At 37.4% G+C, this 27,838-nt stretch overlaps 1 protein-coding gene across 6 annotated transcripts in view; it reads left to right on the top strand.

Moving 5' to 3' along the window:
• Atp9b (ATPase phospholipid transporting 9B (putative)) overlaps window positions 1-27,838 on the top strand; it is a 242,264-nt gene that overhangs the window by 28,037 nt on the left and 186,389 nt on the right. For all 6 annotated transcript variants that reach the window (XM_052742665.1, XM_052742667.1, XM_052742669.1 and 3 more), the window contains exons 3-5: window positions 3,026-3,176; window positions 6,010-6,123; window positions 17,760-17,868. In XM_052742665.1, the coding sequence (XP_052598625.1) occupies window positions 3,026-3,176; window positions 6,010-6,123; window positions 17,760-17,868 (374 nt within the window). The remainder of the gene's footprint in view (window positions 1-3,025; window positions 3,177-6,009; window positions 6,124-17,759; window positions 17,869-27,838) is intronic.

The following is a 27,838-nucleotide window of genomic DNA, read 5'->3' as shown; positions in this document are numbered from 1 at the left end:
ATGAGAACCTCATAACCATAGTGACATCAGAGACCACTGGAACCAACGTTCCAGACTCCCAGGGGACCCTAGGCACACTGGAATCGAAGCTCAGGCCCTGCACTGACCTTTGAGAACCACTGGACTGAAGTCCTGGTTGCAGTTTGGTTCCACAGAAACTGGAGGCACTGGTTCTCTCTAGTTCTGCAGAAGCCAGAGGCCTGAACACTCTGTCTTAACATAGTGGTAAATACACTAGTAAACACATTTTTAAATTTTTCTTCTCTTTTACAGCTTTTTTTTTTTTAAAAAAAAATAGAATATATAGCTGTGTTTAGATTTCATTTGTAATATGGTGCTTTCTTCATGGAAAATATTAAGAATATATTTGAAAATGTATATGTCACCAGAAAAAGGGCCCAAGTTTAAGGATATTGAAACAGCTCAATAAAATCTAAAGATGTGCTTATAAAGTCCTTTATGTAAATAAACTGTGATCCCATGGGAAAAACTAATAGCTTGATAGTCAGTAGATATGGCATTAGTGCATGTCCCATTGCCTTGTGGGATGTGTAAGCTGAGATCCTTACCATCTTTTTATCTTGTTTGGTAAGGATCTCCTCCAGAATTAACACTGTCCTTAGAGAGTCAAGTTACGTATTTAGCAATCAGCATGGACCTAATTCTTTATTGCTTATATATTTTCAGTTTTGAATGTTTGTTGTGTTGTTTTCTGAATGCCCAGCGTTCTTACATTCAGAATTATTGTAGCTACTTATGGTGGTTCTCACAGCAGATGTATAAAATTAATTTCAGGAAGAAAATTTTAGGGAATATTTCAATACAATTAGATTAGAACTAAGATTAGTGAGTTCTAATTGTTTTGATACGTTTTTGCTTGTTCATCCTGTGAGTAGTTAAGGCTCATTTTAAGATTACTTTTAGTATCAGGGGCTGAGGAGGTACTTCATGGCTTAAAACTGGTTTCTCCAAATTTGTTATTTGACAAAATTTCTTATTTGACAAAATTTCTAACCTGAAGACTTGCTGAATGTCTTGCCGAAATATTTATTATGGCAGTTATTTTTTCCAATTTTGAATTTCTTTCATGTGAGTGAATACAGCTTCCTGTAGACTGCTGTGAGGGGCATTGATCTATCTATTCCTCTGATCTGGGCTGATGATCTTTCTCACGAGATTTACATTTCACTTGTTATCAAAAATCACTTTGTCTCTAGAAAACTGGAGCCAGGAATGGCATTTCCATATGAAGGGAGGAGAAGGGGGATATCAGATGCTGGGCTTATTCCTGGTTCTAAATGGCTCCTGCATTTTGAGTTAATCTGTAAAACATTTGGGGTGTAGAAGCATGGGAAACTGCTCATCTTGTAAGATGACATGAATACTATGTTGTTTTGGTCATGGTAACCAAAGATACTTGCAATAAGTATAATAGTCTAACTTGTGGGAAGTAATGGGAAAGAAGTGGTCTGTTTTTTGACAATTATTTAATTATGAATAAATTTAAAAAGATAGATTCTTGATATGTAAATATACTTTATTTAATGCTAGAACACTGCTTTGATTGTAAAGGCATTTATGAAAGCTGATTCCAAAACATTTTAAGGAAAAGTTTAATTTGTTCATTACTGGATTTACTTACTAGATTTGACAGCATAAGGCATTGTATGAGTCTGAAAGTGTTCTCTATATAGTCAATAATTTAGGATACATAGAAATGTTATTAAGGAAATACTCAGTTACTTCTTCTGGAGACCCCCTTCCCTCCATCCCCCTCTTTCTCTTTGGTTTTGGAGGCAGGTTTCATTGTATAGCTCTGGCTGTCCTGGAACTTTGTAGACCAGGCTAGCCTTGAACTCACAGATCTGCCTGCCTCTGCCACCTGAGTGCTAGGATTAAAGGTGTGTGTCACCACCACCCTTGAGACTTCTCTTTGGTTATCCCTCTTATTTTTCAGTGTTTTCTGATGTTTTGATTACATTACTTTGCTCTAAAAAATTCCCCATAATTTAATTTTTTCCCTTAATTCTATGTCAATAAGGTTCACATATACTTTTTGGTGGGAGTTAGGAGGGTTTCACACTGTAACACAAGCTGGCCCGAAACTCACTGTGTTCCATGGTCTGGCTTGTACTTTGGGATCAGTTGTCCTGTCTCAACCTCCAAAGTGCTAGGATTGCAAGTATGACTCACCATATCCAGCTATTTTAGATATTTTCTAAAAAATATTTTTGAGGCTTTTGCCCTTTCCTCTGAGCACTCAAGTCATGTGTGATTCAGTGGAATTTGTCAGGAAGCTTCAGTCTTTGCACACCTCCAGCCCATCATGAGTACATTTGTTCAGTTCTGTGTAGTAGTGGGACTTGATAGCCACTCTCTAACAACTAGACAGTTCTGTCTGTGCACAATGACATGATCAGCAATGACACATTTCCTAAATTTTTAATGTATTTTTCAAATGCTTAGCTTTGTGTATGTACTGTTTTAACTTAGATCTGTCTCTGTATATTTATGTATCAGATTAATTATTTGTTGCAGAACAAAACTTTGTAACAGTGCATTTCTGAGGAATTACTGCTGAATTTTGAATGCTGAAAAGAAATGTGTTCATAAGTAGCTGTATTCACTTGAGGTATCCGACCCATAGTTGGTGTTCTCTAGGACTCATTATTGTAATGGAACTTCTGATCTCTGATGTCCCATGGAAGCCACTAACCAAGGTGGCTGTCAAACTCTTGAAGCATAGTTGAAGATCTGAATAGTCATTTTCAATTAATTAAAATGTTCATCTGTGGCTACTGGATTCTGTATTGGATTGTCAGTGGGAGGTCTTCTTGTACCAGAGTCAGTGTTCAAGAATCATGACTTTATAATAGAATGTTAAAAAGCACAGGGTAATGACAGGCTAGCATTAGATAATGGCCAAGGAATACAGACAATCAGTATTGATTTTAAATATGTAGAATTAATTTAGACCTTTAAAAAAAGGCATATACCATGTATGTATATCTTTTGTTTCATGCAGTTGCTGTGATTGGCTGATAAATGTTTGTCAAAGAAAGAAAGAACTGAAAGCTCGAACAGTATGGCTTGGATGTCCAGAGAAGTGTGAAGAAAAACATCCTAGGAATTCTATAAAAAATCAGAAATACAATGTATTTACCTTTATACCTGGGGTAAGACCATCATCTTCAGTGTCAATTGTATGTCTGAGATTGCTCCCTTCCTTTGCCTTCTGAAGAAGCGTGTGGAGACTGGTTGTTGATGGCACTGTCTGTTCACACTGGGGCCTTCCCGGTTCACACCTTCCCATTTCAAGTGGTTACTCAAGACTTCCTTTGCATTTTCCTAGCTCTCTCTACTTAAGAAAATATACAGTTTGATTATTGCTTTTAGTTTTTTTTATAAACATTTATGTTATGGGAATATAAATGTATAGAAATACTAAAGAAAAGATAATTGATCAGGAAAAACATTATAATTTTTGGGGACACTTGAAATTTGTTTGGAAGTAAAAGTAGAATGTAATATTGAACTCTGCCAAGGAATTTATAAAGGAAGTACATAATTTGTTCACATTAACAATATTTCTATGTATTTATTTATAGATGCCCTTTTCTATATCAAGCTGTTAATCTCAGGCCTTGTTACATTAACTCATTAGTTATCTGTAATTGAGTATATTATTTAAATACTGAAAATTAAATATCTTAATTTTTTTGGTACTGATTCTTTTGATTAAATTATAAAACTGGATTTATTATGAATTTGTAATAGTGGATTAAATTTTGCTTTCTATATATCACTTCCTATTTTAATAGGTTCATGTTTCTTTATGAATGTAAAGGCAGCTGATATTGATTATGTGTCTTTTTTATTTTACAGGAATTTGTTTTTCTAATCATTGATTCTTAGCTGATAAATCAACGTGGTTGATCTGTAGAAAAAAATTCAATCATATATCTTACATTTCTGAAACGAAATGTTGGCAAAGTTTAGCTGTTGGTTTTTTATTTTGTAAGAAAAGCTCTTGATTATGTGAAATAAAAGCTGCTTTATCTTATATGTTTATTTAAGTAACTATGCTGAGTTTCTTTTGAACCATAATGGTCCTCTCCATCCCTGGTCCACAACCATTCATTAATAGGCTTAATATATACTGTACTTCTTAATTAAAATGTGGGATTAATGACTCCATAATCAAAAGACTGATCTCTTATCAGGACAGTAAAATATAAACCATTTTTCAGTCAGATAAATATTCTCATGTTATTGAACAAAGTCACTGTTTTCTCCTTAAGTATAAAGTATTAAATACAAAGTGTCTAAGGATGGTGCATTGTCCTAAAGGTCACCAAGGTCATTGAGTATATTGTAAAGTATTTGGTCATAGTTAAGGCCAGTAGTGTAGTTCAACTTTGATGAGTATAAATTCCCATAGCCATTGGCTGCATGCTGAGAATACCTGTTGATGACGGCTCTGCACAATGTTTGGTTACTGTGTGCATGATTTTCTTCTTTATCAAGTCTCTGAAATTAGTCTTTTCATCTAAAACGTAGTATTTCAGAAACATTTAGTAATTACACAGTAGGAATTCAATGCCATTTTTAGCACAAATGGCAATTTCTGAATTGCTAATAGATATAATTTGTGCTGAGATTTTACAGAAATTGCTGAAGAAAAAGTGCTTTCTTTCCTGCTGAGATTAATTTATGAAATAATTCAAAACATTTTTAGACAGCAATTGAGCATGATTATGGATATAAACATATTTCGAATATAACTTTTTGTTACACGCAGAATTGTGTGATGATGCAGGTAACTTTAATATGTGCAAACTGGTTCTAGCTCTTGAAGCCAACATTCACCATTTAACCCATTGTTCTCTTGTTGAAATTGTTGTGTCTTCCACAAGGAATGGCATCCAAGGAGATTTTTGATTTACACTTTACAACTTTGCAAGCTTACCTGAAAATACTATTATTTGTATTATTTCTTCTTTTCTTTTCTTTCTTTTTTCTTTTTGGATTTTTGATATAGAGTCTCCTGATGTAGCCCTGACTGTCTTAGAACTTACTGTGTATACCAGGCTGGTCCCTAACTTGCAGAGATCTGCCTGCCTCTGTCTCCTGAATGCTGTGATTAAAGGTGTGCACGACTGTACATGGCTACAATTATTATTTGTTAACTATAACTCCAATTGCTTCTTTTTAAAATTATTTTTTAATTTTGTTTTTTGAAAATTGTGATTAAACCTAGGGCCTCATGTATTCTGGCCTACTACTATCTTCAACTCCAGAAGACTTGATCTGAATTAAAAAGAGGAAAAAAAGCAAAACCTTTCAATTTTAGCAATCTGAAAATGTATTAAATGATGAAATTTATTTCATATTTGAAAATAATGTCAAAAACCAAGTACTAAAAGATACTGAAGAGTATGTAGGCTGCTGTCTTCCTGAACACTGGTTTGTTATGTACATGTTTTCAAGTGCATGGTTTTTCTACTCTGAGAGCTAGTAAGTCAAGTATTGTGTAGTCATGCTTGGGTCCGTTGGCTTGTTCACTTCATGTTTGTAAAGCTCAGTATCTGTGTTAAAAAAGCACACTGTTATTATATTTTACATATATATTTATTTTTTCCTGTTTCATAAGCCCTAGACATTTAGGTTTCTTCTTTGTAAGAGCTGCCTCTTGCTTAAAGCAGAAGGGTGTTACTTGCAGTGACGTGCGTGTGAACGTTGTAGATTTCATTCACAAAGAAGTAAAACTGTTAGGGAAGTGTACTTTGCATATAGTTGAAAGTCCTGATTATCTTTAACATTGTATCTTACAATTGGGTTAATCTTAGCATACCTTTGGAAAGCCAATGTCAGAAGGAAGTAATTTATTCTGAATCAGCATATTTTCACTGATGGAAATATGTTTGCATGCTTTGCTGAATTTAATTGATTGAAGTGTTAATACATTTTTCTTGAAGAGATTGTGCTAATTTCTGTATTTCTTTTTAGGTTTTGTATGAACAGTTCAAGTTTTTCTTGAATCTCTATTTTCTGGTAGTGTCCTGCTCACAGTTTGTACCAGCATTGAAAATTGGCTACCTCTACACCTACTGGGCTCCTCTGGTAAAATACTTCTATAGTTATGCTATATTATGTAATACTTAGCGTCTAGTTTTCATAGTTGAATGAGTGGGATAAACTGACTTTATTTTATATATGGTGTTGCTGCGCACCAGTGACCTTTCGGTAAAGACCATGCGGAGTTTTGTGACTTAACTCCCGTGAGTCCTGCGAATAAGTAAGTGTACTGCCAGCGCATGCCTGCAGAGCTGCAGCTGTGTAAGGCCCTCCTTCTGGAGGGGTCACAGAGTCTTCTGCCTGGGGCCCTCTGCACCTGTACTCAGGTAGCAGTAGCCTGCCTGCCCCTGCTGCTCCTTCCTGTGCCATTTAGTTGTTGGGAATGCTGCTGCTTGGCTCTGTTGATTATTCTCCTGGCACTTGGTTGGTGGTGAAAGTTCTGAGGTGTTTGGTTGCAGGGTAGTTTCTGATTGCTCACCCAGTGTTTTTTCAATGGCTGATAATAGTGTACCTCTTTCAGATATATTCTCTCTTTATAGTTTTATATGATTTGTTGGTTGTTGTGGTTGCTATTTTTTGGTTAGATGATCAGAGGCAATACAACAGATAAAATTATCCCCTCTATGCAAGAGGGTGAAGTGCTCAGGTGTCTTCAACATGTGACTTCAGAGTTGAAGATCTGAGTGTCTGCTCTTGAGCTGATCCATGCTGGCTCATGTAGGCCCCTTTCCCACCTAGAGACTTCCTAGTGAGTCTGTAGAGCCGAAGGGAGAGGAGGACCCTTGTTTCAGGTCAGGTCCAGTAAAGTTATACTGAGGTGTTGCTAATGACTCCAGTCCACAAGCCATAACAGTAGGGTAGATTTGAGGAATGACAGTGGCATTCCATAATTGTATGGAATATAAATGCAAAATGAATAAATGAATGCATGTTTCACTTGCTAAATCAGTGTTTTATTGTTGTAAAGAGATACCATGACCATGGCAACTCTTACAAAGGAAAACATTTAATTGGGGCTGGCTTACAGTACAGAGGTTTAGCTCATTTTTGTCATGGCAGGAAGCATGAAGGCATGGAGGCAGACATGGTGCTGGAGAGGTAGTTGAGAGTTTTTCTGGATCGGCAGGTTTGTCATCAGTATATATTGAAGACCTTTAAAATGAGCTTACTATTTTGAAGGGATTTATTTTGTAGAAATATGGTGATTGCTAAGACAAAAAAAAATGCTTAATACTGTTTTTTAGTACATTTTAGAATAAAACTGCACAGGCTGTGAACCTAGAAAGAAGTCTGCAAGAGAGGACAGAGAGGTGCTGAGGAATGTGGGGAAACCAGTAGGACATGAGACGAGAAAGCAGAAAGGAAGCTCTAGGGAGTGGGTAGAGGAGTACAAGGTGGGGTTGGGGTAGAGGACAAGTGCCCAGGAGGACAAAAAAGAAACAGTTTGTTTGAAACTGAGCACTATGCTCACTAAAAGTTTTAAGTGCGTGTAGGGTGAACACACAGTTCTTTTGATCAGCTCCTTTGTATCCAGCACTACTACAGGCAGTGTTTATATTGTGAACAAAGCTGTACAAAATCCTATCCTACTAGAACTGAATTGTCAGGGAGAAGATAGTCTAGAACAGATACTGGTCTAGGTCAGTGAATAAGTGCATGAAATTGTAATTAATAATGAAAATGCAAAACCCTAAGGAAAACTCCATAGTTTTAGAATGGCCATTCTAATTCTATTTCACTGAGAGGTAGTGTTTGGGACTGGGCAAATGTTTGAGTGATTCCCTTAATCTAGCTTGTGTGATTTTTTTGTTTTTTGTTTTTTTGTTTTGTTTTGAGACAGGGTTTCTCTGTGTAGCTTTGTGCCTTTCCTGGATCTCGCTTTGTAGACCAGGCTGGCCTTGAACTCACAAAGATCCGCCTGCCTCTGCCTCCCGAGTGATGGGATTAAAGGCGTGCGCCACCACCGCCCGGCTTGTGTGTGATGTTTTTATTTGTGAGTTCATTATGATAAAATGATTTTTAATAATAAAAATATGGAACCTATCTTATAATTCTGAAATAAATTCCATATGGTTAAATTTTTTTAAAAATTTTCTTTAGTGAGTTTATAATTAAAGAGCCAACAGCATACCAGAAGCTTGTTTCTTAGATTTAAAGATGATCCAATGTGCTCACTAACTCCTTTAGATTTCTGCTAAATCAAATATTAAGAGACATGTACACAGCATAAGCATTCATCCTTCTTTTCTTTCAGATACAAACAAGTTTTGCTATTGCAAAATCAAGAAACAAAAAAAAATTCATAAAAGTAGCTCAATTCTCAGATCTAAATATGGCAACCAAATTCAAGACTGAAAGAAGTGAAACAAAAAGGGCCTTTCATTCCCACTCCTCACAAGCATAATGAACAAGTTTCAGACTAAAATATCAAAATAAAGTTAAGTGTTATATGCCCCAAACTTAGAAAGCACTTCAAGAACAAACCTATACCTGAAATCAAGCTAACAAACTTAAAATGAAACCGGAACTGAAAATGAATACAGGCATGAAAACAAGGAAGTTGCCTTGGTGTACACTATGTTCTATGCATGCATAAGCACATGTATAACACTCAGGTGTGCGCGCGCGCGTGTGTGTGTGTGTGTGTGTGTGTGTGTGTGTGTGTGTGTGTGTGCACACACACATAAATACACACAAATTCATTCCAACTTGGTAAAATAAAGAAAATTTATGAAAATATGAAATAAAATTCTTCACAAAGTATCCAAATAAAGGCATTTTCTTTCCTTCCTTCCTTCCTTCCTTCCTTCCTTCCTTCCTTCCTTCCTTTCTTTTTTTTCCCCTAGAGAACCCATTGGGAGACAGAGGCAGGCAGATCTCTATGAGTTGAGGCCAGCCTGGTCTATGTAGGACATTTCAGACCAGCCAATAATATATAGAGAAACCTTATCAACAAAAAATTAATAAAAATAAAACTAGTGAAACCAGAGTTAATAGTAAAGGCAAAGTGCAAAATCAAAGTATGACTAAATATACCTTGCTTCAGATTTTTAAGAATTTGTATTCTCAAACTATCATTGTTTAACTTAAATTTTATTCTAAACTGCAAATAATATTTAAATGATGTGTAAAACTATAGAAAAAGAGGGAAGAAATAAACCTACTAAAGTCATAAATATGGTTGTATTTAGTTTTAGCAAATGCTCTGTTTTAAAATTTTCTTTAATGATATATTGTCTTCATCAAAAAAATAAATAAAAATATTCCAGACATGGTGATCTGTACCTTTAATCCTAGCACTGGGAGACAGAGGCAGGCAGATCACTGTGAGATTGAGGCTAGCACAGTCTACATAGTGAGTTATAATCTGCCCAGGGTTACATAGTGAGGCTGTCTCAAAAATAAATAAATAAAATTTTAAAGTAAACTCCTAGAAAGTATGTAGCATACATAATATTTTCTAAATGTACGTAAGGAGTTATGAAGAAACAAAATTATTTATCACAGCAATATCTAATAACAAAAATTTAGAAACAACCTATCAAGAGAATGGACTTATAAGTTACAATGTAATCTTATTAAAAAATATAGAAATAAAGATGAAATGGATATACATGTGCAAAAATGGACCAATTTCATAAACCTATGTTAAGCCAGAAAAACATGTTGCAATAGGATACAAAGTAAGGTCACTTTCATAAAATATTTTTAAAGATGCAAGACAATAGTGCATACTATTTTAATGATCTATTCTTGAGTCCTAAAAGTTACTAAAATGCAGAAAATTACAATCTTACATTCAATTCAAAGACTGCCTCTAGTGGTCTACAGAGCAAGTTCCAGGATAGCCAAGGCTATACAGAGAAACCCTGTCTCAAAAAAACCAAAGAAAAAGCAGCAACAAAAAAAGAGCAAAAGAAAAGAGAAGAACAGAAAACAGTCTTCTATGGGATGATAATAAATTGGTAAGATAAAACAAAAACGAACATGCTGGTTTGGACAGAACAAACAAACAGAAGGAAACGAGCCCAGGAGAGGGCCCAAGAAACTGAGACCCACTCCTTCAAACACTCAGAAATCATATGGAAACACTAAAGTGGAGGCTGTTATATATACTATATTATATATATAAAATATGTGTATGATCTATAAGGTGAAAAGAGAGAAGAAAAACATAAATACAATAAAATGAAAATAAACAATAATAGGTAAAATTTAAAAAATATAAAGAAGATCCCTGATACAGCATTATGAGACAAGGAACTTCCAAAGATGACCTTGAGTTCATTTTCTGTTGGGTGTCTACTGCTGGGCATGCTGCCTACCTATAAGAGTCGTTAGTTTCCCCAGTGAGACTCACTCGAAGGAAGCTAAATTTTCATTTGCAAGTGGTTCTCAGTTGGAGATAGCTTCTGGGTTAGGGTTGGGGCATGTATCCGCTTCTTTGAGCTGTGGACCCTGTCTGGTGCAGGCCCGTGCAGGCCTGTGCATGCTGCTTCAGTGTGTGAGTTCACATGTGTGGCGTCGATCCTGTTGACTTAGAGGGCCTTGTTTCCCTGCTGTCATCTGGCTCTTACTCCGGTTCTTCCTCTTCTTCCTTGGGGTTCCCTGAGCCCTGAGGGGAGGGATTTGGCAGAGACATCCTGTTTAGGGCTGAGTGTTTCAAGGTCTCTTACTACATAATGTCTGGCTGTGAGTCTCTGTATTTGTTCCCTTCTCCTGCACAAGGACATTTCTCTGATGATGGCTGAGGAAGGCACTGATTTATGAGTATAGCAGAATGTCATTAGGAGTCATTTTATTGCTAGGTGTTTTTTTGTTTGTTTGTTTCTTTCTCTTTCTTCTTCCTCCCTCCCTCCCTTCCTCTTACCTCTCTTCTTTTATTTTCTTTTTATTTTCAGAACCATATTATTTGATTTTACCCTAGGTTTCTGCTATCTAGTTTTAGGTTGGTCACCCATGGAGTGTTGTTATATGGGTTCCAGCTCATGGAGGGTGCCTTAAGTCAAATCAAAAATTGGTTGGTTACTCTCACAAGTTTTGTGGCACCATTGCAATAGCATATCTTGCAGGCAGGACACCATTGTCCATCCCAGGGTTTGTAGCTGGGTTCGTGTTCATATTCCTCTTTTGGTAACTTTTTTGTACCAAAGTCACTAGCACATGGAGGTGAATGCTCTGTGTAGTACCAGCTCAGCCTCTCTATGGTCAATGAGTTGTATAGATGTTGTCTTCAGCAATGGGACTTGCTATCAGTTTGTGTAGAGCAACCTATAGTTTTGACAACAGCCTGGATTGTTTGGGGGTTAGAGTTATACCAAGATATTTTATATTACTTGAGGCAATTGTGAAAGGTATTGTTTCTCTGATTTCTTTTGCTGTCCATTTGTCTATTGTATGCAGGAAGGCTATTGATTTTTGTGAGTTAATTTTGTGTCCTGCTAAGTTTGCTGGAAATGTTTATCTGCTGTAGGATTCCAAGTAGATTTTTTTCGGTCAATTATGTATCCTATCCTATCATCTGCAAATACAGATTCTTTGGCTTCTTCGTTTCTAATTTGTATCCCTTTGGTCTCCATCAGTTGTCTTAATGCTCTAGCTAAGACTTCAAGTACTATATTGAATAGATGTGGAGAGAGTGGACAGTCATGTCTTGTTCCTGATTTTAGTAGAGTTGCTTTGAGTTTCTCTCCATTTAAGTTGATGTTGGCTATGCACTTGCTATAAACTGCCTTTATTATGTTTAGGTATGCCCCTTGTATCCCTAATCTCTCCAGGAATTTTATCCTGAAGGGATGTTGGACTTTGTCAAAGGTCTTTTCTACATTTAATGAGATGATCATGTGGTTTTTGTTTTCAGTTTGTGTATATGGTGGGTTATATTTATCGATTTACATGTGTTGAACCATCCCTGCATCTCTGGGATGAAGCCTACTTGATCATAGTGGATGATCTTTTTGATGTGTTCTTGGATTTGGTTTGTAAGTAATTTATTGAGAATTTTTGTATCCATGTTCATTAGGGAAATTGGTCTGCAATTATCTTTCTTTGTTTAGTTTTTTTTTTTTTTTTTTTTTTTGGCTTTTCGAGACAGGGTTTCTCTGTGTAGCTTTGCGCCTTTCCTGGGACTCGTTTGGTAGCCCAGGCTGGCCTCGAACTCACAGAGATCCGCCTGGCTCTGCCTCCCAAGTGCTGGGATTAAAGGCGTGCGCCACCACCGCCCGGCTTTGTTTAGTTTTTATGTGGTTTGGTTATTGAGGGTAACTATGGCCCAACAAAACAAACTAGGCAATGTTCCTTCCGTTTCTATTTTGTGGAATAATTTGAGGAGTATTGGCATTAACTCTTCTTTGAAAGTCTGGTAGAATTCTGTGTTAAAACTATCTGCCCTGGGCTTTTTTTTTTTTTTTTTTGACTTTTAATGACTGCTTCTATTTTCTTAGGGGTTATAGATCTATTTAATTTGTTTATCTGATCTTAATTTAACTTTGGCAAGTGGAATGTATCAAGAAAATTATCTACTTGTTTAGATTTTCCAATTTGGTGGAGTACAGGTTTTTAAAGTATGTCCTTATGATTCTCTGGATTTCCTTGGTGTCTGTTGTTATGTCCCCTTTTCATTTCTTATTTTATGAATTTGGATATTCTTTCTGCATTTTAGTTAATTTGGATAAGGATTTACCAATCTTACTGGTTTTCTCAAAGAACCAACTCTTTGTTTCGTTGATTCTTTGTATTTTTTTGTTTGACTTTTTGTTTCTATTTTATGGATGTCATTCCTAAATTAGATTATTCTTGCTGTCTTCTCTTTTTGGGTGTGATTTTTTTCTTTTGTTTTAGAGCTTCCAGGTGTGCCGTTAAGTTACTAGTATGAGGTCACTCTAATATTTTATTTAGTCATTAAGTTCTGTGAATTTGCATGTTAGAACCACCTTCATTGTGTCCCATAAATTTGAATATGTTGTATATTTATTTTCATTCAATTCCAGAAAGTCTTTAATTTAATTCTTTACCCATTTTTCTTCTTTCAGTAGTTAGTTGTTCAGTATCCCTGAATTTATAACCTTTCTGTTTTCTTTTTTTGTTGATACCCAGTTTTAATCCATGGTGGTCAGATAGGATGCATGGCATTATTTCAGTTTTCTTTTATCTGTTGAGAATTGCTTTGTGTCTGAGTATGTGGTCAGTTTTGGGAAAGTCCCATGAGATGCTGAGGAGAAGGTACATTGTTTTGTGTTTGGGTAAAATGTTCTATGAACATTTGTTAGGGCCATTTGGTTTATAACATGTTAGTTCCAGGATTTCTCTGTTTAGTTTTTGTCTGGATGATCTGTCTATTGGTGAGAGTTGAGTATTGATGTCTCTCATTATCAGTGTGTGAGGATCAGTGTGTGATTTATGCTGTAGTAGTGGTTCTTTTAGCAACTTAGGTACATACATTTCTAGAATTGCAGTGTCCTTTTGAATTTTTCCTTTGATGAGTATGTAGCTTCCTTCCCTATCTCTTCTGGTTAGTTTTGGTTTGAAGTATATTTTTGCCAGATATTAAAATGGCTATACTGACTTGCTTCGTAGGTCTATTGGCTTGGGATATCTTTTTCCACCCCTTTACTCTGAGGTGATGTCTGCCCTTGATGTTAAGTTGTCTTTCTTGGATGCAGCAGAAAGATAGGTCTTGTTTTTATATCCATTCTGTTAGTCTGTGTCTGTTTATTGAGGAATTGAGAGCACTGATGTTGAGAGATATCAATGAACAGTGTTTGTTGATTTCTGTTATTTTGTGGTGGCAATGGTATTGGTGTGTGTGTGTGTGTGTGTGTGTGTGTGTGTGTATGTATATTTCCCACTTTTGATTTGCTTCTCTGGGATTATTTGTTGTGTTTTGTTGGGTGAGATTATCTTCTTTAGGTTTGAGTTTTTCTTCTAGCTCCTTTTGTAGGGCTGGGTTTATAGACAAGTACTGCCTAGATTTGGTTTTGCCATTTGTCTTATTTTCTCCATCTATTGTGATTGAACATTTTGTTGATATAGTGGTTAGGGTGGGCATCTGTGGTCTCTTAGAATCTATAGAACATTTCTAGGCCCCCTGGCTTTTAGAGTCCTCCATTGAGAAGTCAGTTGTTCTAATTTGTCTGCCTTTATATGTTACTTGGTTTTTCCTCTTTCAGTTTTTAATATTCTTTCTTTGTTCTGTACATTAATTATATAACTGTTCTGTTAAATAATTGTTCTGTGTTCAATTATTATGTGCTGAGGGGAATTTCTTTTCTGATACAGTCTATTTGGTGTTCTGTATTCTCTTTGTACCTTAATCGGCATCTCTTTTAGGTTAGGGAAATTTTCTTCTATGATTTTCTTTAAAATATTATCTATGCTTTTGACCTGGGTTTCTTCCTGTTCCTATTATTCTTAGATTTGGTTCTTTTCAGAGTGTCCCAGATTTCCTGGATGTTTTGTGCCAGGATTTTTTTTTTTAATATTTTCTTTGACTGAGATACCTATTTCTTCTTCTGTGTTTTCAGTGCCTGAGATTCTCTCTTCCATCTCTTGCATTCTGTTGGTGAGGCTTGCCTTTGAGGTTCCTATTAGAGTTCCTAAATTTTTCATTTCCAGATTTCCCCCAGTTTGGGTTTTGTTTATTCCATTTCCAATTTCAGGTCTTGAACTGTTTTATTAATTTTCTTCCACTGTCTGTTTATGTTTTCTTCAAGATTTATTCATGTTGTCTTTAAGGAGTTCTATCGTATTTATAAATGCTATTTTAAGATCATTGTCTTGTCCTTTAGCAACATGGCAATACCCAGTACACAGGGCCTATTGTGGTCAGCTTACTGGTATCTAGTAGAGACATACTGTCCTGGCTGTTGGTGATTGTGTTTTTACACTGGCACTGAATCATCTGGGTTTGGGAAAGATTATAATTCTAGGTGCTGATAACTGGTCTTGTCTTTGGCGAATGTTTTGTTCTTTGGGTTTTGTTTCCCTTTCTGGTTTTTCGGAGAGTGTGGTGGCTGTGTGTTGTCTAGTAGGTAATTCTTCTGGGATCCTGAGAGGTGTGGCCACTGGGGGTTTCAGGTCAAATGTGTTCCTAAGTATTGGGACCTGATAACTAGGAATGGGGATGAGCATTTTTTGGTGGTGGTGGTGGGGGCTCAAGGAATACACAGGAGAGAGAAAAGCAGGGTGTTCCACCAGAATCTGCTAAGGCCTGGGAATGGAGGCAGAAAGTAAAGAGATGCTACAACATGCATATGGTCTGCTAGAGAGCTGGGATGAGACCTGGGGACTGGATGTGGAGGAGAGGAGGGAGAGTGGAGATCTGAAGCTTGCCTACCTTCTTTGCTTCCCTACTTGGCTTTTCTGTCAGAGTTGGCTGGAGAGTTCCCAAAGAAAGCGTGCTGGAATTGGGGCCTCTAGCAGGATGAGCGAGGAGGAAGGTTGGAGAAGACCTGTGTGCTCTGCTGGAGATGGAGGCAGAGAGGAGGGGCGCTGCAGCAGCTGGTCTGCTCCAGAGCTGGGGTGAGACGGGGGTGAATTCAGGAGGGATGGAGGAGAGGTGAGGATCTGCAGTCAGCCTGCCTGCTTCCCTCACTGGAATCTGTTGTTTTCTTAATGACTTCTCTTCTGACTGGCATGAGATGGGATTTCAGTTTTCATTTGCATTTCTCTAATGGCTGGTGAAGCTAAACATTTCTTCTTCATATGTTGTTTCTTGGCCATTTATGTTTCATCTTTTGAGAATTGTTTTTATTTTACTAGCCCATTTATCATTTGGGTCGATTGACTTCTTTGTGGGTTTTTTAAACATTTTCTTGTTTTTTGTATATTTTGAAGTTATTGCACTGTTTATTTCATCCAGAATAGTTTTGTTTTCCCAAGCAGGTGGTCAGTGTGGATGAGAAATCAGCGTAAGAAGTGTCATTTTTCTTTCGAGTCTCATTTTTTCGTTTGTATTCAATGTGTGGGTGTTTAGAACTGGAGCTGCAGGGTGCTGTAAGCCACCAGCTGCTGGGATTGAACCCTGTTCCTGGAAGGTCAGTCAGTGCTCAGACTGTTGAGTCTCCTCTTCAGCCTCTAATTTTTCCTGTAGTTTATATTTTTTTATGAAATTGAATTCATTCAGCCTTCCATTCATTTGGACCTTTTCCAACTTTTTTTTATTAGAAAGTTTAAATTTATACAATGAGAGCTAACAAAAGATGAAAAGTATCAAGATCAAAATAAAACTGAAACTCACAGGAAATTGTTAAATATGTAGAAACTTGCAAAAACAGAATATCACAACATTTTCAGTGGAATTACTAATCAAGTTGAAATATATCTGGAAGTGAATTTGAGTAATTCCTCAGAACATAATCGAGAGTTTAAAATTTTTCTTAAATGATTAGATGCTAATAGAATCAATCATGACTTCTTAGGTTTTAAATATAGCATAGATAACATTTGCTGTGATTTAATTATGGGGTAATTTTCTGTTGAAAGTAATTTTTTCCTCTGTCACAGGCCCCTTTTCTATTTCCTGGCATTTACCCTCCCTCACTCCCACATAGATACACTTAGATAAAAACTAAAAAGCTCAGCTACGCACGTGAGAGAGAACATGTGTTTTTGTCTTTCTGAGTCTGCGTTACCTCACTTTATGTAATATTTTCCAATTCTACGAGTTTTCCTGTAAGCTGCATAATTTTATTTTTCTCTGTGGCTAAATAAAAGCCATTGTGCACATGTGTACCATATTATCATTGTTCATAAGTCTGTTGATGGTCATCTAGGCCGAATCAATTTCCTTGCTATTTTGAATAGAAATAGTGGAAAGCATGGGTATGAGGTGTCCCTATTGTAAGATATGGAGCCTCTGGAAGACACCTGGGAGTTATGTAGCTGGGCTTTATGGAAGTTCTGTTTCTAGCTTATGGGAAACCTCCAGACTGATTTCCACAGTGGCCTTACAGTTTGCATCCTACCAGCAGTGAGTAAGTGTTCTTTCTTCTCTGTCTTCAGCATTCGTTGTTCTAGAGAACACTATGACTGGGATGAACTAGGGTCTCAGAGTAGTTTTAATGTGTATTTTTCTGATGTGTAAGGATGTTGAACATTTTAAAAACATTTATTGGGTATTTTAATTTCTTCTTTTGAGAACCCTCTGTTCAGCTCTTGAACCTATTTTTTTTATTGTTGTTTTTGTTTAGTTTTTGAGTTCTTTGTGTGTTGTCGATACACCCCCCCCCCCCCATTCCATAGGCTGCCTCTACTTGATTAGCTTGATTTTGCTGTGCAGAAACACTTTTAATTTTACAGGGTCTCATTTGTTGATATGTGGCCTTATTTCTGCTTGCTCGAGTCCTATGAAGTGCTTCCTGTGCCCAGACCCTACTTTTTCCTCTAGCATATTCAGAGTTTCAGGTTGAATGTTAAGGTTTTTTTTTAATCTATCTGAAGTTGATTTTTGGCTGAATGAGAGATGCAGATCTAGTTTCGTTCTTCTATATGTGGGTATCTAGTTTTCCTAGCACCAGTAGTTAAAGAGGCTGTTTTTTTCCAATGAATATTACATGTGTTTTTATTTTCATTCATTTTGTGTTTTAAGGAGTAATATAAATTGAAGGGGGAAAAGTAAAACGAAATAATAAATTTCCTTTGCTTTTTTTGTTCTGCTTTCTAAAATACTTTTTGTTTTATAGGGATTTGTCTTGGCTGTTACTATTGCACGTGAAGCGATTGATGAATTTCGACGTTTTCAGCGAGACAAGGAAATGAATTCACAATTATATAGCAAGCTTACAGTAAGAGGTTAGCAAGAGACCTTTAATCCTCCTAGCATTTGCTTAGTGTAAGTGTGTTAGAGTTAACATAGAAAGGGAAGCATACTCATTCTGTTTTTGAAAGCTCACGTGATTGCATATGGGCTCCAATTTTCTTACAATATTTAATGCTAGAATTTCAGGTAAAGTTTTATTCATTTTCTTGATGCTTACATGTGCACATGTGCTTGCATGTGTGTGTGTATGTGTGTGTGTTGTGCATGTGTGCATATGTATATTTTCATCTTTACACACAAACACACATGTATGCATACACTCACACAAACCTATATGGTGTGTTCTGTTAGAATGCTGTAGCAGATTTGAAAGAAACCCAGCTGCTCTGTGCACGTGTTCTGTGATACATGGCAGCACTTTAACGTGTGTCTTATTTTAAACACACCCATCGAGGTCAGTGTTTATGTTATGGCAGTAAGCATCTGAAATAAATGTCATTATCCCGTGTGGCCACGAGTGCATACACATAGTGCTCCTCACCCCACATTCGGGCCTTTACAAATACTAAAGAGCTCATTTTCCTCCTTTTCAGTCTGTAGTTAAAGGGCCCGTTTATCGGGAAGATGATGAGGCAGGCACACTGTTGCACACAGGCTTTGTGACAGTCGAAAAGAGACGTGATGAGTAAGTAGTGTGGGGCACACTGTTACACACGGGCTTTGTGACAGTCGAAAAGAGACGTGATGAGTGAGTAGTGTGGGGCACACTGTTGCACACGGGCTTTGTGACAGTCGAAAAGAGACGTGATGAGTGAGTAGTGTGGGGTACACTGAGACTCTAGGTGAGAGTTAAACCCTGGGGTTCTGTTGAAAGGAAAGTCAGTGGATAGTGTATGTTCTGTCTGTATGTGGCATATACAATGAATAACTTACCTTAAATAATACCTTATTGAGTATGTGTGACTAAAGGTTAATTTATTTAAGACTTACTGGTCAGTGTTTTTGCTCTATTCATCAAGTTAATGTGGTCATCACCATCATCTAAATTTAGAACATTTTTAGCATTCCCCAAAGAAACCCAAAATTTACTGGATCACCTCTTCATGTTTTCCTCCTTTTCTTCCACTGAAGTCCTAGGTGACCTCTGCTCTACTTTTCCGTCTCTGGTTTTGCCTACTCTGGACATTAATATGTGTACAGTCATGTACTGTGAGGTCTTCTGTCATTGACTGTTTTACTTTGGCATGTTTTTCAGGGCTTATACATGTTATAGCATGAAGTAGTATTTTCCTTTTGTTGACAAGTAACATCCCACTGCATGACACATCACATTTTGTTTATCTAGTCAACACTGGTGGGCATTGAGTTGTTTGTAGTCTGTGATGGTTATGAATAACCAACACTCCTGTGAACATTGTATAGCTTTTCGTAAACATCATTTTTATTTCTCTTGGATATATTCCAGCAGGGAGATTGCTTAGACCCTGGTGGTAACTCTTGTTTAGCATTTCAAAAGAACCACCATGACCCTATTTTGTAATTGGTGCATCATTGGCGTTCTTGCCAACAGTGTACCTAGGTTCCAGTTTTGCTGTGCCTTCCCCAGTACTCGTTACTATCTGCCGTGTTTATTGTAGCAGTAGGAGTTAGTTTTATGTGCATTTGCTAATGATTATTGAGATTGAGCGTTTTTGTGTGTTTGTTGGCCATTTGCGTATCCTCTTTGAACAATTGTGTATTTATTTTCTTCACCTACTTTGGACCTGAGCTGTCGGTCTTTCTGTTGCTGACTTGTAAGTGTTCCTTAGCTCTCTTGGGTAAGCCTTTGCCACATTGATGATTGCAGACAGTCTCTCCCATTTGGGGGCCTATAGCTTCACTTTCTTGATACAGCACCCTTTGGTTTGGTTTACTTCATCCGCTTTCCCTCTTGTCTGTGCTTTTGGTGTTGTAGCAAAGAAAGAGTTGGCTGACACTCTAATTTCTCTTTTCTTCTAGAGACTAAGCTCTACATTGAAGTCTGATCCATTTTCATGTACAGTCTATTATATGCGTCCACAATGCTTTGCATGAATATAAAGTTGTCTGGCACCACATGCTAACTACTACTCTCTCTCCAGTGGTTTTAATTATTAAAGAGATGAATGGGCTGGGGAGAGGCTCAGTCACTCAAGTGCTTGCTGCACAAGCACGAGGACCTGGGTTAGGATCCCCAGCGTCCCCACAAAAGCTGAGTCCTGGGTGAACATCTGTAAGGCCAGTACTGGAGGAGGATGTATGTTTGGGGAACAGATTACTGGAGCTCACTAGCCACAATCTAGCCATATCAGTGAGCTCCAAGTTTAGTGAGAAACTCTGCCCCCAAAATTAATATGGAGAGCAACTGAGGAAGCCATCCAGCATTGACCTCTGACCTCCACCCATGTGTGCATACATATGTGAATACATGTAAGTACTAGAAAAGAAAGATTTATGAAAAGAACCCTCAAATGGCCAGGTAAATTAGGTTTGACTTTATATTGAGAACAGATATAGATTCCAGCTTATTGTGAACTTAGTTTTACTCTGATGTTTGCAGTTAAGCGGAGTGTGTTGATGGAGTGGCTATGTCTGAAAATGAGTAGCTGTACTCAGGATGTCAGTGCAGCATGCAAAGCAGGCAGCTCCATGTGCCGTCATTAGGCTGAAATGCTGAAAAGACAAGCAGAAGCCTCCCGAACTGACTTTGTGAGAACTTTGGAAAGCCTTGAAAGTTTTTTAGCACCCATAAGATTGCTAACTCCAGATAAAGGCAACTGAAAAAATGTTAGAAAACTTTCAGTTCTGTTTCTGATTCCTCTGGCTCCAGATCCTCTCCAAGTCTTGAAGATGCATTCGACAGCCTTTTGGAAGAACAGAAATGATTTAAGAGGACTGCTGTTGGTCTTTCTCTGCAGACTGGATGATGGTGGGAAGTGACCCAAGGCAAGGGTTTTTGGCTCACTCTGCTCTGGAACACAGGGCAGAAGATCAGAAAATCAGCAAGAATTTCTCACCTATATGTCAGAATAAAGAATAGTCAAAGTAGTCTGGGGCAAAGAATTACAGTTAAGGCCTAAACTCTAGTGTAGTATAATCAAGTGACAGGCAGCAGAGTAAAGGAGGAAAAATATCTATGCTATTTGAATGTTCAGAATATCTCTATATACTGGAGAGTTTTGAGTCCTGTGTACAGGCTGAGAAATAAGGAAATGCTCAGAAAAGGCCTGAGAAGTTCTTTGTCCTTTGGTTAACTGTGTATGCTCAGTGCAGGTAGGAAGTGGTGGCCAAGGCAGAGTTGTACACTGCCTCATTTGTTGGCTACAGCCTGAAAGAGGACTGGAGCACAGAGTCAGTCTGCAAAGAATGGGACAATTTTTGTTTCCTTCCTCTCTCCTCTTCATATTCCAAGGAATTTCAAAACATTGGCTGATGAGTATAAGCTGATGGAAGAGAAACTTGAGAGAGCACATTTAACAAAGAGTCCACGCAGTATAAATCACTAAAGAGACACTTCTGCAGTACAGATAAAACAACACAACAAGCCTAGACTAGGAAGACCAGCTGAAACATTGTGGTTCCAGATTTACTTTCCACAGCCCACTTTCCCACAAAGATTAAGAAGCTGGCCAAGAATCATTCTCAAGAGAACTTTACAGACCTTTCTGATGAAGGTCAGATGTTGCACTACAAGACATGAAGTTTAAACCAACTGTCTTACCCCTGGTCAAGAAGGCAAGAAAGCCATGGGAGAAACTGCAGAAAGATATCAAGAGAACAATGTATGAATACATAGAGAATAACTGTAAAGATCAGAAATTATGTGAATATGCAGAAGAATTCTGGAGCTGGTCAATAGGCTAGCTGATGAAAGAAACTTAGCAGAAGGTTGTAGTCGAAGATTTGAGTGGACTGGAGTGTCAATGACCTTGACTCTGGCAGTTGAAATGACCACTCTGAGGGGCATAAAACAAGCACAAATGAGCAGTTCCTGAGAGGTGTTGGAACAACAGGAAGTGTACTGACATAGACATCTAGGACAAGAGGGAGGGGAAGGATAGAGCAGGGAAGGAATAACAGCAAGAAGCTTGCTCTGTTTGATCAAGGACAGGAACCTGGGCCTTCAAGTTCCCGCTACTCCTAGAGGATCAAGAGGAAGAGGTCTGCACTGAGGCACAGACTGTTAAACCTGATGACCCAGAGGAAAGCCTAAAAGCAAAGGAAATGGTTCAGATACGATGTGCTCAGATCACAGAAGCAATGGAGATAGATGATAGGACATGTTTTTAAAGCAATGAGAACATGAACTATCAGCCAGGAATTCTCTCTGGTAAAACCATGAATTAAAAATGGAAGAAGAAATTAAAACATTCTTAGATAAAATTCCCTGATAGTATTTAAAATTTTTTACTTGTGTGTGTGTGTGTATGTGTGTATGTGTGTGTATGTATGTGTATGTGTGTGTATGTGTGTGTATATTGTCTGTGCATGGCATACATGTATATGTTAGAGGACAACTTATATGAGTCTGTTCTCTCCTTCTACCATATGTGTCACAGGGACCCAACTCAGATAATCAGGCTTAGTAAAACAAGTGACTTTACCTACTGAACCTTCTTTTTGGTCTACTGATCAGCTTTTATGCACTGAAGGAAACTGTCAAAAAGTGAAAAGAAGGGCCAGAGAGATGGCTCAGCAATTAAGAACACTTGATCTTCTTGCATAGGATACAGGTTCAGTGTCCAGCACCTACCTCAGATGACTCACAAACTCCTGTAATTCCAGTTCCTGGGGCTCTAATACCCTCTTTTGGCCTCCTCAGGCATGTGTACTTGTGGTACATATAACATACACTTAGCTACACACATATAATAATAGATAAATATTAAAAAGGAAGAAAGAACAGAAAATGAGAAAATATGTATAGACCTGATAAAGATTCAGTATCCAGATAGGTAAAGAACTTTGCACTTTACTAACAAAAACTTGACTTAAAAATGGACAAAGAAGCCGGGCGGTGGTGGCGCACGCCTTTAATCCCAGCACTCGGGAGGCAGAGCTAGGCGGATCTCTGTGAGTTCGAGGCCAGCCTGGGCTAGCAAGTGAGTTCCAGGAAAAGGCGCAAAGCTACACAGAGAAACCCTGTCTCGAAAAACCAGAAAAAAAAAAAAAAAAAAAAAGACAAAGAATCCAAATAGATATTTTTTCAAATAAGATAGAGAAATGGCCAATAAGCACATGGTGTTCAGTTAACAGCATTAATTCATAGGAAAATGTAAAGAAAACCTTAGCAAGGTAATACTAACGGTAGCCCATCACTAAAGTAGTGTAAAACAAAGTATTGGGGGTGGATGTAGAAATACTGGAACCTTGGAACATTATTTGCAGTATTGTAAATGTTTCATCAGTCACAGAATAGATTCTTGTACTTCCTTCATGGTTAGGTAGAATTAAAAACGAGATTCAAGAACATTTGCCCATGTTTATCATAGTATTTAATATTCATGACAGCCAAAGTGAAAACAGTCTACCAGTGTGTGGGGGGCCCACAGAGGTTTCCTAGTGAGATCTGAGCTTGCTTTACCCAGCAGGGCTGCATTAAGGGATGACTTGACCACAGCGTCCTTACCAGGTGTTTTGGAAGGGTCTGCACTTGGCTGGGCTGGGGGAGGTCTTTTGCCCTACCCCTTGGCATTCCTATAAAAAGCCCTTTTGAAGAGACAGAAGGGGCTGGTGGATATTGATCCAGGTCCCCATGTTTCTGTCTGTCTTCTCCACACTATCTTTCTATCTAAGTATTTCTTATCCCTTTCTCCTCAAGAGTACCCTGGGAAAAAGTGGGAGCTGGCCTCCCACACCCGTGGTTAAATCCTAAATGAAGTGCAATGCATTCAGTCTGTGTGGGAATGCTTCTCAGTCATGAAAGGAACGAAAGGTTGATCCATACAGAACAGGGTTGAACACTGAACACATGTGAAAGAAGCCAAACACAAAAGATTACATATGATTTTACTTCATTTATGTGAAAGAGCTTGATTAGGAAAGTTGTGGAGATAGAATGTAGATGAATTAGTTGCTATGGATTAGGGAAAGAAGGGAGCAGGCAGCAAGTGCTTACTGGATGTGCAGGTGAGAACATTTGGATCTTGATAGCACTGATTGTACAGCACTGTGCAAATGACACAGGTGGCCTTAAAATAACTGTGTGTGTTAGTCGGTTCACATAAAATGTTGAGGATTGCCTTTGCTTTGGTTCTTTTTCTTCTTTCTGTTTTGTTCTCTTCTGATTTGTTTTAGTTTATTATTCTTTAGAAGCCCCTTTTATTTTCTTTCTTTTCTTTTTCTTTTTTCTTTTTTTCTCTTTGTTTGCTTGTTTGTTGTTTTGAGATGGAGTTTCTCTGTGTAGCCCTGGCTGTCCTGGAACTCATTTTGTAGACCAGGCTGGCCTGGAACTCACAGAGAGCCTGCCTCTGCCTCTAGTGCTGGGTTTAAAGTCATGCACTAGGACTGCCAGGCCCTTTTGTTTTCTATCAAGAGACAGAAAAGGAGTAAATTTGGATGGGAGGGGAAGTGGGGAGGATCTTGGAGGAGCTGGGGGAGGGGAATCCATAATCAGAATATACTGTATGAAAAAAATCTATTTTCAGTATGAGAGAGAGAGACAGAGAGACAGAGAGACAGAGACAGAGAGACAGAGAGAGGTGGGGAAGAGAGATATATCAAGCAGCCTAATGAGAAGACACCATTGAAATAAAAGAAAGTCACCTGCAAGTATAGCTTTCCAAATGACCAGATGAAACCAGAAGTGATCGAGTAGTTTAAAGTCTACAATAATCACGTATTCTGTTGGTATTGCTTACATATGCTCTCAGATCTTGTTATATTTGAGGACTTCTCTTTAACAAGAAATAGAAAATGTTTATGGACCTCTGTATTGAGATTAAATTTCAAACTCTATGCTGTTTTATACAGAATGAGATAGTTTATCCTTTTTAAATACTTTTACAACAACCACCACTTAATAATGATTTGATTAATATAATACATTGTTTTGTGATTGAGTATATTTTATTAATACCTCATCATACAGCTTGAAATATATGACAATAATCCGGTTCATTGTTTAGTCAAATAATATAAAGTCAGAAAACATTGGCCAGGTTACTTTCTTTTATTTGAATTTTGCTGATGTGGCATGTGAATTTAGGAAAAAAAATAGATATCTATAGTCCAAAACCCCCACACTTACTTAGCAAGTCAGTTACTATTTATGTTTTATCATTATAAAATTTCAAAATAGAAAATAGAAAAATGTGATGCTAACTTTTGTTGAAAAAAGCAAAATTTCTTTTGTTATCCATACTAAACAGAAATTAGCTTTTAGAATTACAAAGGTTATTGCCTTAGACTACAAGTTCCATGCAAAGCTGTATGATGGTTGTTTTTAACGTGTCTACGATGGGCAACAGCATGGCCATAAGGGTTCGAGATGGTGTTTTATGTTAAATCAGAACTTCAGGTCTGTCTGCTGCAAGAAAGAAGAACTTTTGTCTTTAGGTTGAGGAAGACAGTACTTCTATGGATTTTTTACTTCTGTAGTACTTGAATTTAACATACTTTAAAAATAGTTGTCAGCAGGTCTGTTTCAAATGCAAATAGCAACATACATTTTTTAATGTCACCCACCATTGGGAGTGATGGAAGACTCAAGAGTTTCACACATGTCCATGGGAACAACAGCTGTTTGGATACCACTCATGGTGCTTTTGTGAGCCACAGAGGAGACAGCTGAGGGCCACAGCTGTGTGTGAGTTGGTGCAGTGTCTTTTCTGTGGCACCTTGCTTTGTGGATGGGCATTTCGACATAATATTTGATAAGTGAAACCTAGAGTATAAAGAGAGTATCTGTTTAATTTATGATTAAGCATGGTGTAAATATGTTTTTGAGATATATTAAGCAGCCTAAGACTTTCTGATTACCTCCTTCATTTCTACTATTTCATAGACTGCCTATTGGAACTGCGTTGGTGGTGGCTTCCTTTTGTGATTAACTGTGGTTGTAACACATTATTGCAGTTTACCAGCACATTTGGATGGAAGGTAGCTGGGGAAATGTTTCATTATTTCTTTTGTAAAGGAATGCCTCTTCTTACTTTAAATATGCTAATGTTCTGAAAACACTTCGTTTGGAAGCAGAATCTGTCCAAGTAGAATATCACCTGTCTTGATAGATTTTGAGCTGGCTCCTTGCCTCACTCTCTGATAAGCTGCCTGCCTTCCTTGCACAGGTTTTATCCACTCAGGTGGCTGCTACTTGGCTTCCTTTCTTCTTGTCTGTGACTGTGTTACTACTTGTCGCCATCATCTGTGAGTCTCAGATGGTATTCAGTATGTTAATGGCATTGTTTTCTTAATCTGTAAGAGCACTCACTGAAGCCTATATGGGAAGACACATTACCCTTGTGCAGACTGGACAAATAAGCATTGCCAAAGCACTGCCTATATCTTTCATTTGACCTGCTAGGAGAGAAAACATTTACTCTTTAGATATTTGCCAGATGTTTCAAACCATTGTCAGAGTTTTACAAATTCTTTATCTGATGTGAACAAGCTAGGATTTTTATTTCAGTGTTTAGTTTTGCATATCACATTAGACAAAAGGTGTGTGCATTGTTGCTCTCTGAAGTCTGTGTGGCAACACCCATATTATTTCTCTGCTGATTATACAGGTGGCAAAACTGCTTCAGTTACTGAGGTAGATTTAGAGGGAAAGTAGTTAGCTAATATAACTCACTAATTGTGATGTCACATTTCATTAATGCAGTATTCCAAAATTACCAAATTCATTTTTACTAAGATAATAAGAAAAAATGAGGATCTTAAATTATGTTGTTTATAGCTAAAGAAGAATATTTTTTAAATGACTTTGTTGCTAGTGTAGGCTAAGCGATTTTTTTTTAGTATTTAATCTGTTTACTCATTAAAGATTTATTTTTATCTTTAGTCATGTGAACATGTATGTATGTATGTATGTGCAGGTTCTCATGGAGTCCAGAAGATAAGGTAGCATATTCCTTGGAGCTAAAGTTATAGGCTGCCAGATGTGGGTGCCGGGAACCAAACTCAGACCCTTTGGAAGAGCAATAGTGCTCTTCACCATTGAGTTGTCTCCAGCCCTTGTTGAGTGGTTCTTCTACTTCTTCTTCTTTTTTTTTTTAAACCATGAAGGATGTTTGATATCAAGTGCTTTTTCTGTGATCAGTGAAGTAGTGTTTGGAGTGTGTGTAGAAACTTATTTACTTCTTGTAAGTTATTAAATTTGCTGGAATGTAATGTCTCCTAATAGTCTCTTGGATCTTTTGTATTTCTATGGTATCAACAGCAAATATGTTATCTATCAGTGGATAAATGAAAGTAAGGTAAGTATACATAATAACACTATTTAGGCACAAAAAAACAGCAAAAGCTTGTGATTTGTGCCAACATGGATGAACCTAGAATACATTATGCTGGACATAGAAAGATAGATAAACACTGCATGAGCTCATTCATATTTTGAATCTGAAGAAGTTGATCTCATAGAACTGGAGAGTAGAAGAATGATTTGCTAGGAGGATTTATAGAAAGCAGTGGGGACAGAGGGGACAGAAGGGTGATCAGAAAACAGACACTAAGTTTGGAGACACTAGAGAAGTAAGTTCTGCTGTTCTCCAGCACAGAAGGCTGACTAAGAATCTTTCTATTGAAAACTTTAAAATACAATATTTTTATCACCAAGAATTGATAAATATGAGAGGGGATGGAAATACCAAATGTGAACTTAATACACATTATATATATGTGATATATGTATTATATATATAATTCTCACATTGTACTCTTTATGCAGTCATTTTGTGCCAATTAAAAACAAAACAAAAATGAAGAAAAGACGTGTCAATAAGATGTTTATATTTAAAACAAACAATAGCAACAAAAAAAGGA

Source organism: Peromyscus californicus, unplaced genomic scaffold (assembly GCF_007827085.1).
Source record: "Peromyscus californicus insignis strain IS unplaced genomic scaffold, ASM782708v3 Scaffold_17__1_contigs__length_78620276, whole genome shotgun sequence".
Classification (NCBI taxonomy): Eukaryota; Metazoa; Chordata; class Mammalia; order Rodentia; family Cricetidae; genus Peromyscus; species Peromyscus californicus.
This window is presented reverse-complemented; position numbering and strand designations above follow the sequence as displayed.